This window comes from Caretta caretta, chromosome 28, assembly GCF_965140235.1.
Source record: "Caretta caretta isolate rCarCar2 chromosome 28, rCarCar1.hap1, whole genome shotgun sequence".
Taxonomy (NCBI): domain Eukaryota; kingdom Metazoa; phylum Chordata; order Testudines; family Cheloniidae; genus Caretta; species Caretta caretta.
In genome coordinates, this window is record NC_134233.1 from 3,834,836 (window position 1) to 3,848,939 (window position 14,104).

At 52.7% G+C, this 14,104-nt stretch overlaps 2 protein-coding genes across 2 annotated transcripts in view; one reads left to right on the forward strand and one right to left on the reverse strand.

Moving 5' to 3' along the window:
- Positions 1-1,051, reverse strand: part of LOC125629724 (uncharacterized) — a 121,930-nt gene extending 120,879 nt beyond the window's left edge. The window contains exon 1 of the mRNA XM_075124087.1: positions 914-1,051. The gene's annotated coding sequence lies outside the window, so the exon portion shown is untranslated. The remainder of the gene's footprint in view (positions 1-913) is intronic.
- Positions 1,052-1,129: 78 nt separating this feature from the next.
- The window catches only part of LOC125629725 (uncharacterized), a 30,808-nt gene continuing 17,833 nt past the window's right edge, over positions 1,130-14,104 (forward strand). Inside the window, 8 exon segments of the mRNA XM_075123763.1 lie at positions 1,130-1,237; positions 1,859-1,945; positions 2,474-2,695; positions 3,858-3,880; positions 5,431-5,546; positions 5,845-5,877; positions 9,392-9,474; positions 10,138-10,264. Of these exon segments, the coding sequence (XP_074979864.1) occupies positions 1,178-1,237; positions 1,859-1,945; positions 2,474-2,695; positions 3,858-3,880; positions 5,431-5,546; positions 5,845-5,877; positions 9,392-9,474; positions 10,138-10,264 (751 nt within the window). The 5' untranslated portion in view covers positions 1,130-1,177.

Here is a 14,104-nt window from a genome sequence, read left to right on the forward strand (position 1 = left end):
TATATATTATTATGATATCTGAGGGGATTGCTTGACTGGATTTTATATGACTGTCCAGTACATCAACAAAAAGTGATGGTTCCCCCCACTGCTGCCACCATTCACATGGGTAGCGGGGAGCCCTTTGAGGAGCTGATAAAGAGGGCAAGGGAGGGGGAGCTGGAGGGCTCCCTGGATGAGGGAAGGGGGCAGCAGTGGGCAATGGGCAGGTGACTGGCAACTGATGGCTGGGGGCAACTGTGTTGGTAGTTCGGGGGCAGCAACTGGGATTGGGAAACCGGGATCTGGGCAGTCCCATGGGGGATACTTGCTCCTCCCTTCCCCGCCCCGGCAGAGAACCGGCATCTCCTCCCACCACCACTCCAGGGGCAGCCAGGTTTTGGGGAACAATTTCCCACCTGAACAAGGACAAATCGCTGGGGAGAAAATGGGTGGGGAAGCCCCCCACATGGGAGGAGATTTTAAATGGACCTTTGAGAATTATGGCGAGAACAGGGGGAAATCAGGAGAGACAAGAGAGCGGATCATTTGGGGGGAAAAGGGGGAATCGCCCCAGATTTTATAGCCACGTGTGATACTGAGAGAGAAAAGGGGAAACACCTGAGAGAATTTGTATCCGTGTGTGGGAGGAAGTGGCACAAACAGGGAGAGGATCCAATTAACTCACCTCCCCCCGGGAATTTCTTGGCTGCACAGAGACAGTTCCCCCCGTCCCATTGAACTTCCCGCTCCCTGCAACTCCGGCTTCTCCCCTCCCTGCCCGACACCCCCCACGGGACCCCCCCGCCGGGCCCCAGTCTCTGCCCCCCCCCATCCCAGCGGGGCCGGGGGCAGATCCTGGCGGCAGCTCCGAGGCTTCTCCCCGGTTCCCGGGGGCAGAGAGTCACTTCCCCCCCCGGGGTCTCTCACTCACCGGGGGGCTCCGGCTGGGGCGGGCAGAGCCCGGGGCTGCCCAGGGGGCTGGTCCCAGCTGCAGAAAGCCCCCCCGGCCGGGCACGGAGGGGTTAATGTCGGGCCCCCCAGCAGGGACCCTCCGGGTCCCACGGAGCCAGCAGCTACGTCTGGTCCGGGCCCGCCCCCGGGCTCCGGGCTTCGTCCTCCCGCCCCCTGCCTCGCAGCCCCCGCCCGGCCTGTGCCCTGCAAGCAGAGGGGCCCTTTGTGTGTTTGCAGCGGGGCCATGGCCGGGGCCGGGAGCGCAGCGCGGAGGCTCCAGCCCGGCAGCCCGCGGGGCAGCGCGGTGGGGCCGGGGGCGGCGCGGCGCGGGCAGGGCCTGGGCGGGCGGCGGAGACTCGCGGCCGGAGAGGGGCTGCCCGGGAGCTGCAGGAGGAGCCCGGGACCGGGAGCGAGGGGATGGGGGCAGCTGAGGGGGATGTATCGGGGGGTCAGAGCCGGGCTGGGTGGCGGGAACAGCTGGGGATTGGGGTTGTTTGGAGCTGGGACTCTGGGGGGAGGTGTCATTGTGGGGAAGGGGTGGCAGAGCTGGGCTTAGGGGCTATTTGGTTGTGGGGGTGGAGGGGTCTGTGTTCAGATCCAGCACTGGGCTGTGGGTGGGGAGGGTTCGAGAGGGGAAGTTGGGGGCAATGCTGGAAGTTGGTTGCTTGGGAGCTGGGTGGGCGCTGGGGGTTGGGCTGCACCCCGTCACCTTTCCAAGGGGTCCTGTGTTTTCCCTGGGAAACCTGGGCCCCGTTTCACCAGCCCCTCAGAGCTTCCTGGCTGAGGCTGAACGAGGCCTGGGGGGAAAAAGTCCCAGTGCGTCCCAGGGACTCTGCTCGGGCATCTGCAGGGCGGGATGGGCCCTGAAATCTGGCCTGTGAGGCCGTTTGCAGCAGTTTGTAACCCCCTCCCCCACTTCTTCCAGGAGCCCCCACGAGAGCATCGGGCCCCTCTGGGAAAAGAGAGAGAAGCAGCCAAAGCCCAGGAGCAGCAGCAAAGCGAGGAGCTGCTGGTAGGTGCCCAGGGCCCAGGTTCGCCTGGGATCCCGGGGCCCTGAGTGACGGTGAATGCAGGGCCCGGCCTGCCAGCCTCAGCCAGGGAACCGTCCCCACTGGAGCCCAGGGAGAGGGCAGGGTCCGACACGGGGGTGACATGATGCCCTTAGGGTGCGGGAGGCTGCTGGGCAGGAGAGAGTCAGTCTGTGTGAGCCCAGAGCCCCTGCCCACGGGCTGTCTGCGTGTCACAGTGACCGGGGAGCCTTTCTAGCACCTGGGGGGGATGGGGAGGAAGGAGATGAAATGTGGGCTGCAGGGATGGAGAGTTTGGCTCAGTGCAAGTTGATGAGGTTTTGGGGGAAACAGGCCCTCCTGTTGGTGATGTACTGCTCACCCCAGCCTGAGCCCTCCTCCCTTCCTGGCCTAAATATATGTCCCATCCCCCAGCGGAAGAGATCCTGTGTTCTGGTAAATAACTTCCCCACCTACCAAGAGGTTCATTTATGGTTCTCCCTTGTTACTGAGCTGCTCTCTCCCTTTTGCAGAAACAAACAGAAGCCGAGAGGCAGAAGATGGTCTGGGAGTGGCAGGAGCTGCGAGGGTTTTTGGAGGAGCAGGAGCAGCAGCTGCTGTCCTGGCTGGAAGAGGTAGAGAGAGCCATTGTCCAGAGAAGGGATGAGGACATCTGCAGACTGTCCTGGGAGATATCCCTGCTCAGGGAGCAGGGAGGAGAGAAGGGGCAGCTGCCGCTGAGCCAGTCCCTGCAGGTCAGACTGTGTCATTGCAACGATCATACGCACCGTTCCTATAGGCCAGCGGTTCTCAGCCCGTGGGCCGCACGCCGCTCACTAGCACTACTGAGGCCCAGTTCAGCTGTGTGCTAAAGGGCAGCCCGTGGGCTGGGTCCCGCCAGGTTCCCGTCTGCCTGGCGCGGAGGAGTCCAGGCTGCCCCGCCACTGAGCATATGGCAGGAGTCTGGGGCCGGGGCTGGCCCCATCGGGTCAGAGGTCTGGGACAGCTGGCTGGCCCCGCTAGCTACAGGGCAACCAGCTTGCTCCTCAAGCTCCGGGTCTGGGGCAGATGGCCTGCTGTGTGTGGCAGGGTGTGGAGGTGGCAGCCAGCTCCAGGGCAGCCCTGCACCGGGTTCCGGGTCAGGCAGCTGGCCCACCACCCATGGTGAGGGTCTGGGGTTGGGGCTGCTGGCAGGTCCCGCAGGGTCTGGAGCAGCCACGTGGCAGGAGTCCGGGCTGGGCAGCTGGATGGCCCCACCCAGCGGGGATCCAGCATCGGGGTCCAGGCTGTTGCTGCCGCCCGGCCCCTGTGGCCCAGTTAACACACTGTGTAATAAGCTGAGAACCACTGCTGTAGGTTCTTCTCCACTCTAGACCTCAAAGCACTGTACAAAGCTGGGTCGTGGGCATTATCCCTATGGGATAAATGGGGAAAGCGAGGCAGAGGGAGGGGCAGAGCCCTGCCCAAATCACATAGTAAATCTGTAGCAGCACCAGGGATGGGACCTGGGAGTTTGGGTGCTGCAACTCCAAGATTTTTCTCTCCTCTCCTGTAAATGTCTGTCTGCGTTTGCACTTGGAGGGTGAAATCTCCTCCCCCATGCAGAGGTCCCGAGCCAGCCTAAGGCCCCACTCACACCAGGGGGCTCGTGGGGCTCTCAGCACTGGGGCAATTTGACTCTCAAGACAGAGAAACATTTTCTACCTGGGGAGAAACTTGCCCCTGCAGCCACCTCTCAGCAGGGATTTCTGGGGCTGCTGAGAGCAACTGTCTCTGCTAGTAGGGAGCGGGAGATGGCACATGAGTGTCTGAAATTCCCTAAATACCAGAGGCTCCCATGGTGATTCTCCTGCAGAGCAGGAGGCTTTCCCAGCCTGGCACAAGTCCTCTGACTGCCTCTTCTTTCTCTCCCTCTAGGGTGCTGGGAGCACCTGGGGAAGGTAAGTCCTGGGCTCTGTCTCACTCCCCTCATGGTCTGTTAGGTCTGGTTACTGCACTGAATACGGCGCTCCCCCCGCCCGCAGTGTGACGTGGCTCTGTGATTCTGTCTCCCTTAGCAGCTGCCTCAGCAAGGGGCAGAGTCTGTTACTCTCTGTCAGCTAATGAGGTTACACCAGGGCTGTCAGACATATGGCCCCTGGGCCAGACCCAGCCTGTCTGGTGTATTTATTGGCCGTATCTCATATTCAGAATGTGAAGAATCTGTTTGCATTGTTTTAAAAGTACTTTTCTAGCCCTCCTGGTTACAAAGAAACCCTCCCAAATGGTCACAGAGACAGTGTTGCCTTTTGGATTGTGCAAACAGCCTGGAGCAGCGGCTCCGGGAGGTGTGAATTCCCTTGTCTTCTGTTCATCTCTGTGGAGTGTCAGCTGAAATGACACTTTAATATCAAAGTTCAATATTCCATGGCTGATCCCTTGAGTAGGTGGAAATGGGAGTGAAGCCTTTGAAGGGTGGGTATAGGGGGTTGCTGTAGGGAAATAAAAACAGAGGAGACACACAAGGACAAGAAAGCAAGAGATAAATAGAGAAAGGAGGATGGGAAAGGAAGGGAGAGAAAAGGTAGAAATAGCAGGGCCATAAGGCGGTGTGTGGGAGGGGGGCTATTTCTCCACACAGTGATACTTTGTGACAGTAAAGGACTTAATAAGTAACAGTAACTAATATTGTATTTCCTATACAAAGGGCAGAGTCTCTGCTCATTCTTTGTGCATGCAGGTCCCAATGAGCAGTGGGTGTCCTGCTGTGAATGGAGGTGGGGTACGGAGTCCTAAATTGATGCCCTTGGGCCACTGACCATAACGGACAGCACAATATGGCCCTCTATACCGAATGAGTTTGACAACCCAGGGTTACTGGTTTAACTGAAAAAAAAAAGGAGTACTTGTGGCACCTTAGAGACTAACAAATTTATTTGAGCATAAGCTTTCGTGAGCTACAGCTCACCGATGAAGTGAGCTGTAGCTCACGAAAGCTTATGTTCAAATAAATTGGTTAGTCTCTAAGGTGCCACAAGTACTCCTTTTGTTTTTGCGAATACAGACTAACACGGCTTCTACTCTGAAACCTGGTTTAGCTGAAGGGCTCAGAGCTTTTGGTGTTTAAGGGTCCATGTTCATCCCGCGCTGAAGATCTGGACTCTGTCCACATTGAGCATGTGGGACACACCCACTCTTTGGTCTGTGTCTCCTCTCTTTCTACGTAATCCCAGTGCTGGTGCCTCTTGTTGCTGGAATAGCCCAGTGTGGGAGGTGGCTCTGCTTCCCGCAGAACCAGAGCGTCCCAGAGAAAGCTCCTGAACCTGGCTTGGTTCCTTGCCCTAATGTTTCCCAGTGTCCCATCTCTCTGGGCCCATGGCAAGCCCAGGGCTGAGGGCGGGTGACTCACCATGACTCACCATGACTATCTCAGGCTACAAAGCTCAGATCTAGGTTTGCTGGAATTTAAGGGTTGCTGGGCTCAATTTCTCACCCCTCCTCCTTTCCCTAGCAGGGAGGATGGGAGATTTCCAAGGCTGGAGCCAGGGTATGGGGAGCTGGAGAAGAGACTCAGCGATTTCTCTCTGAAAAGTGCCATGCTGCAGGAGGTGCTGCTGGGATTCAAAGGTGAATTGGAGTCTGGGGTGGCGTCTCCTCTGGTTAGAGCTACCCCCACCCTGGGGAGGAGTCAGGGACTCTAGTGATGTCACTGACCCCACCCTCCATCTCACAGCCCCAGCTCCGAGTCGCCCTTCCCCATGGGAGTAGCCCTGTGGGGCTGGCTCTGTCTGCAGCGGCTGCGTTATCGGCCTTGGTCTGTGTCACCATCTCGTAGTTAACAGCGGTTACATTAATAACCAATGGGAACCTCCCCAGGAATGCGAGAGCCTGAATTCTCACCTCTCCCATCCTCTCCTTCCCCTAGAGATGCTGCGACAGGAGCTGGGGAGCGACACAGGTACGTGTCTGTCTCTGATACAGGGGCCCTAGACAAATTAGAGGATTGGACCAAAAGAAATCTGATGAGGTTCAACAAGGACAAGTGCAAAGTCCTGCACTTAGGACGGAAGAATCCCATGCACCACTACAGACTAGGGACTGAATGGCTCGGCAGCAGTTCTGCAGAAAAGGACCTAGGGGTTACAGTGGATGAGAAGTCGGCTATGAGTCAATAGCGTGCCCTTGTTGCCAAGAAGGCCAATGGCATTTTGGGCTGTATAAGTGGGGGCATTGCCAGCAGATCGAGGGACGTGATTGTTCCCCTCTATTTGACATTGGTGAGGCCTCATCTGGAGTACTGTGTCCAGTTTTGGGCCCCACACTACAAGAAGGATGTGGATAAATTGGAAAGAGTCCAGTGGAGGGCAACAAAAATGATTAGGGGACTGGAACACATGACTTATGAGGAGAGGCTGAGGGAACTGGGTTTGTTTAGTCTGCAGAAGAGAAGAATGGGGGGGAATTTTATAGCTGCTTTCAATTACCTGAAAGGGGGTTCCAAAGAGGATGGATCTAGACTGTTCTCAGTGGGAGCTGATGACAGAACAAGGAGTAATGGTCTCAAGTTGCAGTGGGGGAAGTTTAGGTTGGATATTAGGAAAAACTTTTTCACTAGGAGGGTGGTGAAACACTGGAATGCGTTACCGAGGGAGGTGGTGGAATCTCCTTCCTTAGAAGTTTTTAAGGTCAGGCTTGACAAAGCCCTGGCTGGGATGATTTAATTGGGGATTGGCCCTGCTTTGAGCAGGGGGTTGGACTAGATGACGTCCTGAGGTCCCTTCTAACCCTGATATTCTATGATGGGCCACGGGGACATTTCAGAGCAATAAACAGGTTAGGGACATGGCATCACGGCCTCCAGTCCCAATGTTCCACAGCTTCCAGCTGCACAATGTAAAGCAGGGGGAGCCCCGAGACTGAGTCACTCCTGCTGTGACATCTGATGGGGATTCGCAGTGAATCCAGATCTCAGGGGTGTGTTTCCCTTTGGGGAAAGGAACAAGAACCTGAATGGTGTGAAATAGGACAAGGACAAAATATCCCGACCCTGAGGAGCCTGAAAGCTTCCATGAGTGACTGAAAATGGTCAGATGTGGGCAGCAGAGTCTCAGGCATGAGGAGGGGTGGAGCCCAGCTGTACCCTGTATGGACTGACTCTATCTGAGCCATGGGGCTGTGCGAAGGAGCAGAGAAACTGCCATCTGGCACAGCAGGGGTGAAAGAAAACCTGTGGGTTCAGCTAGCCCCATCCCGCTTTCCCTGCAGCCAGTGCCAGGCCTGGAGAGGGGGAGAAAAGAAGGGAGCCTGGCTCAGTTGAAGAGGCAGGAGCTCAGTTTGCCTGCCTGAAGGGCCAGATCAGTGACATGCCAGCCAGTGGAGACTTTAGTAGGAAGTAGCCCAGGAAATCTGATCTTGACTCCCTCTGCTGGGAGGGACACCCATTTCCACTGTTTAGGGGTTCAACTGCACAGGGCCCTGGGCTGGGACCTGGTGGAATGGGGCCCAGGTCCCCCTGCACTCCTCTGACCAACAGTCTTGCCACTAGTATCACAGGCTGGTTTACTGCATACAGACTGGCTTTGAATATTCGTTTGGAACAAAGATGGAGCTGCTGTAGGCATGTTGGCGTTTCTCACACTTTAGTGACCCCTTATTTGAAATCCCTCCCCGGGATCTCCTGACGTTTACAATGATGTGAGAATAAAACACGTGTCAAGCCTGACCCTGTACAACTTGCATGTCTGCACTTCAAGAGGCTGCCAGAAAGTAGTTTGTCCTTGAGGGCTAAAAGTGCAGGAAGTGGGGGAGTGAGATTTTCTTTGCTTAAGATCATAGTAAATCTGTCAGTATCTCACGGCCCATCTGACTGCTTGTCATGAAGCTCTGGGTGTTGCAACCCACCAGCTGAGAAACGTTGCACAGGATCCTTCATGATTTTGTATCCATATTGGCTATGAAGGGGAAGAAAGTGTTACTTTTTATATGAAGGAAATCTGAATTCAGCAGCTAGCAGCTGGAGCAGATATGGCCCAACCCTGGGAAATATTGATCTCAATGCAAGCCACATTCTTAATCATTCGGAATCCCAGCTGTGATATTAGTAGGGCCCTTTCTTTTCAGTTTGTATTTGATTTAATTTTTCTATGGAATTGATCAGTGTTTATTACCCCAACAACGAGAACAGGAGAGAATCAGTGCAAAAAACGATTAATTTTCCTGGGTAAATATTAGGGGTTTATTTTGATATGGGGGGGAGAGGAAGCATTCAGCAGATGAATGCTTTGAATTCCTTTCATCAATGTGGTTTGCTGCAGAACTAAAACAGAACTCAAAACATAACGCTACCTTTGAGTTTAAGAAAACAATCTAATCCCCAAATAGAACTTTTCATTTGAATGAACAGGTTACTGGGCAGACTTATTATTAGCCTATAAAGATTGACATTTAATAACTGGGCCACACCATTTGCAGTGCATACACTCAGCTTCATCCTTTTCTCCTGGGTTTGTTTTTTTAAAAATTTTTGAATACTTCCTTGTGTTCTGAAACATATTCTGAGACAGATTTTCGTTTTCTTCCCATTTTAGTGTGTGAAATCTTTAAACCATTATCTGCTAACAGCTTGAAATGTGTACACGATGGGCACATAGATTCATCAGTACGTTCAGATGCGCGCGCACTTCAGTGCTTGCATGCGTGCCTGTTTGTTTGTTGTGTGTGTCTTCTAGACTAAGACAGAGCTTTTCTTCAACTGGCAGCTTTGTGTATACACGCAGACTAATGTATTCTCCTAATGCATCTATCTCACGTAATGGATTGTATTTTCCTAGCAAAACAAGTTATTTTTTGTATATTTGAAAGATACAAAAGTAGGGTGACAATCAGAAAAAACTGAATAATACTTTATTTTTCTGGAAAAATCGGTTTAAACTGAAAACGAAGGGGCTTAGATATTAGGCAGCCTGAAGCTGGGCACAGTAACTCTTTCGCTGCTCTGTCTGTATCGCAGCCAGAGAGACTGACACCCCACCCGTGTTTAGTAGCGATAGCGATGAGGCAGAGTGTCAAGCCGAAATGGCGTTAGTTCTTGCAGGATAGGGAATAGACAATAACCAAGTCTCTGAGTCAGGAGGGGAAAGAAAAACCAAGGAGGAATAAGTGGGGAGAGAGGCCACGGACTCTGAAACCTGCTCAGATCCAGTTCCTGTCTCAGCACTGGACAGATTTGGCCTGGTCCCTAGCTCTGTGGAGTTCCCCCTCTGCTGGGGGAATGTGCCATCCTTTGGAACCATGTCAGGTTTAAAGGGTCTCAGAGGGTTTAGTCCTGGTGGGAGGGGATGGGTCTGCGCTGCAGTGACAGAGTGCTTTCCCAGCGTGAGAGTCTGCAGAGAAAGGGCCAGTGAGACTCGTGACGTGAAATGACCTAAAGTCTGTTCTGAAATCCCCCCCAATAACCCTTCTCCCCCTGACAGGCTGCAGAATAACATCCCTGGGTCACTCCAGATTCTCCCAGCCTGCCCGGCAAAGGGAAATGGGCATGGCAGAGCTGGCTCAGGTAGGGATGCTGGGGGGTTCCTGCAGGAGCCAGAGGGACAGTGAATACACAGGAAGTGGGAGTTTGATCTAAGGGTGGGAGGGTGCAGGAAGTGCACAGGGTGGAGAAAGGGAGGGGGACAAGGTGCGATGAACCTGCTGGGACTTGATAAATCTGGGGTCTCGATTCTAGGAATAGAGGCATGGGGGTTGGGTGTGGAAATTCCCCTATTTGTGGAAGAGGAAACAAACTGGCCTGGGCTGGCAAAACTTCCCAGACTATCAGTGCTGGAGGGTGAACCCACTAACCAGAGGTTGTTATGACATGAAGGGGACACCCAGCAGAGGGACTTAGGGGAGATGCCCCATCCCCTGACATCTAGCTGCTGGAAATGGGGAAGGTGTTGGGCTTCCTATCCGGGAACGTCCCTGGACCCTGCTTGGGGCTCCATCTCTTGTATCAGCCTCTGGTAAGTCCATGTCTGATGAAAGTGAAGACCTTGCTCCCTTTATCTGCTGGGAAGGATGAGGGGCTTGCTCTATCTCTATGCTTCCTGGGTGCTCTGAGCGGGTTGTGGGTGGGGCTCTGCTGACTCTGTATCCATTTGATTGACCCTGCTACTTATGAATAGTGGGGCTGTGAGTGGGGCAGCAGGTCCTGAGTGTGGGACTCTTGCTCTATCAGGGGCCGGTGACCTTCGAGGAGGTGGCTGTGTATTTCACCAGGGAAGAGTGGGCTCTGCTGGACCCCGCTCAGAGAGCCCTCTGCAGAGACGTCATGCAGGAGAACCATCAGAATGTGACCTCGCTGGGTAAGGATTCATAGAATCATAGAATATCAGGGTTGGAAGGGACCCCAGAAGGTCATCTAGTCCAACCCCCTGCTCGAAGCAGGACCAATTCCCAGTTAAATCATCCCAGCCAGGGCTTTGTCAAGCCTGACCTTAAAAACCTCTAAGGAAGGAGATTCTACCACCTCCCTAGGTAACGCATTCCAGTGTTTCACCACCCTCTTAGTGAAAAAGTTTTTCCTAATATCCAATCTAAACCTCCCCCACTGCAACTTGAGACCATTACTCCTCGTTCTGTCATCTGCTACCATTGAGAACAGTCTAGAGCCATCCTCTTTGGAACCCCCTTTCAGGTAGTTGAAAGCAGCTATCAAATCCCCCCTCATTCTTCTCTTCTGCAGGCTAAACAATCCCAGCTCCCTCAGCCTCTCCTCATAAGTCATGTGTTCTAGACCCCTAATCATTTTTGTTGCCCTTCGCTGGACTCTCTCCAATTTATCCACATCCTTCTTGAAGTGTGGGGCCCAAAACTGGACACAGTACTCCAGATGAGGTCTCACCAATGTTGAATAGAGGGGAACGATCACGTCCCTCGATCTGCTGGCTATGCCCCTACTTATACATCCCAAAATGCCATTGGCCTTCTTGGCAACAAGGGCACACTGCTGACTCATATCCAGCTTCTCGTCCACTGTCACCCCTAGGTCCTTTTCCGCAGAACTGCTGCCTAGCCATTCGGTCCCTAGTCTGTAGCGGTGCATTGGATTCTTCCATCCTAAGTGCAGGACCCTGCACTTATCCTTATTGAACCTCATCAGATTTCTTTTGGCCCAATCCTCCAATTTGTCTAGGTCCTTCTGTATCCTATCCCTCCCCTCCAGCGTATCTACCACTCCTCCCAGTTTAGTGTCATCCGCAAATTTGCTGAGAGTGCAATCCACACCATCCTCCAGATCATTTATGAAGATATTGAACAAAACCGGCCCCAGGACCGACCCTTGGGGCACTCCACTTGATACCGGCTGCCAACTAGACATGGAGCCATTGATCACTACCCGTTGAGCCCGACAATCTAGCCAGCTTTCTACCCACCTTATAGTGCATTCATCCAGCCCATACTTCCTTAACTTGCTGACAAGAATACTGTGGGAGACCGTGTCAAAAGCTTTGCTAAAGTCAAGAAACAATACATCCACTGCTTTCCCTTCATCCACAGAACCAGTAATCTCATCATAAAAGGCGATTAGATTAGTCAGGCATGACCTTCCCTTGGTGAATCCATGCTGGCTGTTCCTGATCACTTTCCTCTCATGCAAGTGCTTCAGGATTGATTCTTTGAGGACCTGCTCCATGATTTTTCCCGGGACTGAGGTGAGGCTGACTGGCCTGTAGTTCCCAGGATCCTCCTTCTTCCCTTTTTTAAAGATTGGCACTACATTAGCCTTTTTCCAGTCATCCGGGACTTCCCCGGTTCGCCACGAGTTTTCAAAGATAATGGCCAATGGCTCTGCAATTACAGCCGCCAATTCCTTCAGCACTCTTGGATGCAACTCGTCCGGCCCCATGGACTTGTGCACGTCCAGCTTTTCTAAATAGTCCCTAACCACCTCTATCTCCACAGAGGGCTGGCCATCTCTTCCCCATTTTGTGATGCCCAGCGCAGCAGTCTGGGAGCTGACCTTGTTAGTGAAAACAGAGGCAAAAAAAGCATTGAGTACATTAGCTTTTTCCACATCCTCTGTCACTAGGTTGCCTCCCTCATTCAGTAAGGGGCCCACACTTTCCTTGGCTTTCTTCTTGTTTCCAACATACCTGAAGAAACCCTTCTTGTTACTCTTGACATCTCTTGCTAGCTGCAGCTCCAGGTGCGATTTGGCCCTCCTGATATGATTCCTACATGCCCGAGCAATATTTTTATACTCTTCCCTGGTCATATGTCCAACCTTCCACTTCTTGTAAGCTTCTTTTTTATGTTTAAGATCCGCTAGGATTTCACCATTAAGCCAAGCTGGTCGTCTGCCATATTTACTATTCTTTCGATTCATTGGGATGGTTTGTCCCTGTAACCTCAACAGGGATTCCTTGAAATACAGCCAGCTCTCCTGGACTCCTTTCCCCTTCATGTTAGTCCCCCAGGGGATCCTGGCCATCCGTTCCCTGAGGGAGTCGAAGTCTGCTTTCCTGAAGTCCAGGGTCCGTATCCTGCTGCTTACCTTTCTTCCCTGCGTCAGGATCCTGAACTCAACCAACTCATGGTCACTGCCTCCCAGATTCCCATCCACTTTTGCTTCCCCCACTAAATCTACCCGGTTTTAGATTTAGGTCAAGAAAGCAGGTCAAGAAAAGCGCCCCCCCCAGTTGGCTCCTCTAGCACTTGCACCAGGAAATTGTCCCCTACGCTTTCCAAAAACTTCCTGGATTGTCTATGCACCGCTGTGTTGCTCTCCCAGCAGATATCAGGAAAATTAAAGTCACCCATGAGAACCAGGGCATGCGATCTAGTAGCTTCCGCGAGCTGCCGGAAGAAAGCCTCATCCACCTCATCCCCCTGGTCCGGTGGTCTATAGCAGACTCCCACCACTACATCACTCTTGTTGCACACACTTCTAAACTTAATCCAGAGACACTCAGGTTTTTCTACAGTTTCGTACCGGAGCTCTGAGCAGTCATACTGCTCCCTTACATACAGGGCTACTCCCCCACCTTTTCTGCCCTGCCTGTCCTTCCTGAACAGTTTATAACCATCCATGACAGTACTCCAGTCCCCTCAGTTCTTAGAAGGGGAAATGAGAAGAGTTAAGGTTCACAACACCCCACAATGCAGCCTTTTCTCTGCCCTGTTTCAGCATCACCCCAGCATGCCAGTGACACACGCACTAGCCCTCTGCTCTCTGTTGTTACACAACGCTCTGGGAACAGGGCACAGGAGCAGTACAGCATAAAGTCTGACAACTTCTCTTTGCTAAGGCAAAACTTTGATTTAGGTCTGGCATAGCAAACAATCTTCCAGTCCCTGGCCTGCACTCAGAGATTGAGCCTACACCACACAAACCATCACAGATTTTCAGAATATTACCACGCCTTTGCCCTCCCCCAAGGATTCCTTCTGAGTCATTACCTTCACTTACCCCTCTCTAAGCCTTGGAGACCAATGAGTATGTATGCTACCGGAGTGCCGACAACGCTCATGGAAAGTACCCACCCCGTACACATTTATTGTTGCATCCTTCAACACTGAAATGAGGCATGCTTGCTCTGTCAAGGTTCATGTGCACCTCCCTTTATCTCACAGTCCCAGCTCTGCCAAGCTGTTCCAACTAATCCCTCCATCATCCAGTGACAGCTACAGCTGACCCAGTGCACACAGCTGGAGGGCATGCAGAGAAATGCTGATACTCCAGTCTGTAGAACACAACACAAACAATGGCATGTTCTTAGTCCTTCCTCATATCTATTGTAGATGAATAGATTTTAAGGCCAGAAGGGATGATTAGGTCATCTAGTCTGGTCTCCTGTATCAAACAGACCATTGAATTTCAACCCGTTACTGCTGTATTGAGCTGAATACCTTGTGTTTGACTAAATCATCTTTCAGTCCTGACTTGAAGACTCCAAGAGAAGGAGAATCCCTCATTTCCTTGGTAGTTTATTAACCTTTGTACCACCCTTACTGCACCACAGTCAGTGGCTAATGCCAGCTCCAGAGTTAGGGGGTGGGGGTAGAGTTAAGGTGGTGGATAGAGTCAAGGTTGTGTTGCAGGGGTGATATGAATTTTTACGCTTAATTTCCTGGTTTTCAGAGCTCTAAGTTTAGTCACTGTCCATGTTCTCGAAGGGTGCACAACAGCACTTGGCAACCTT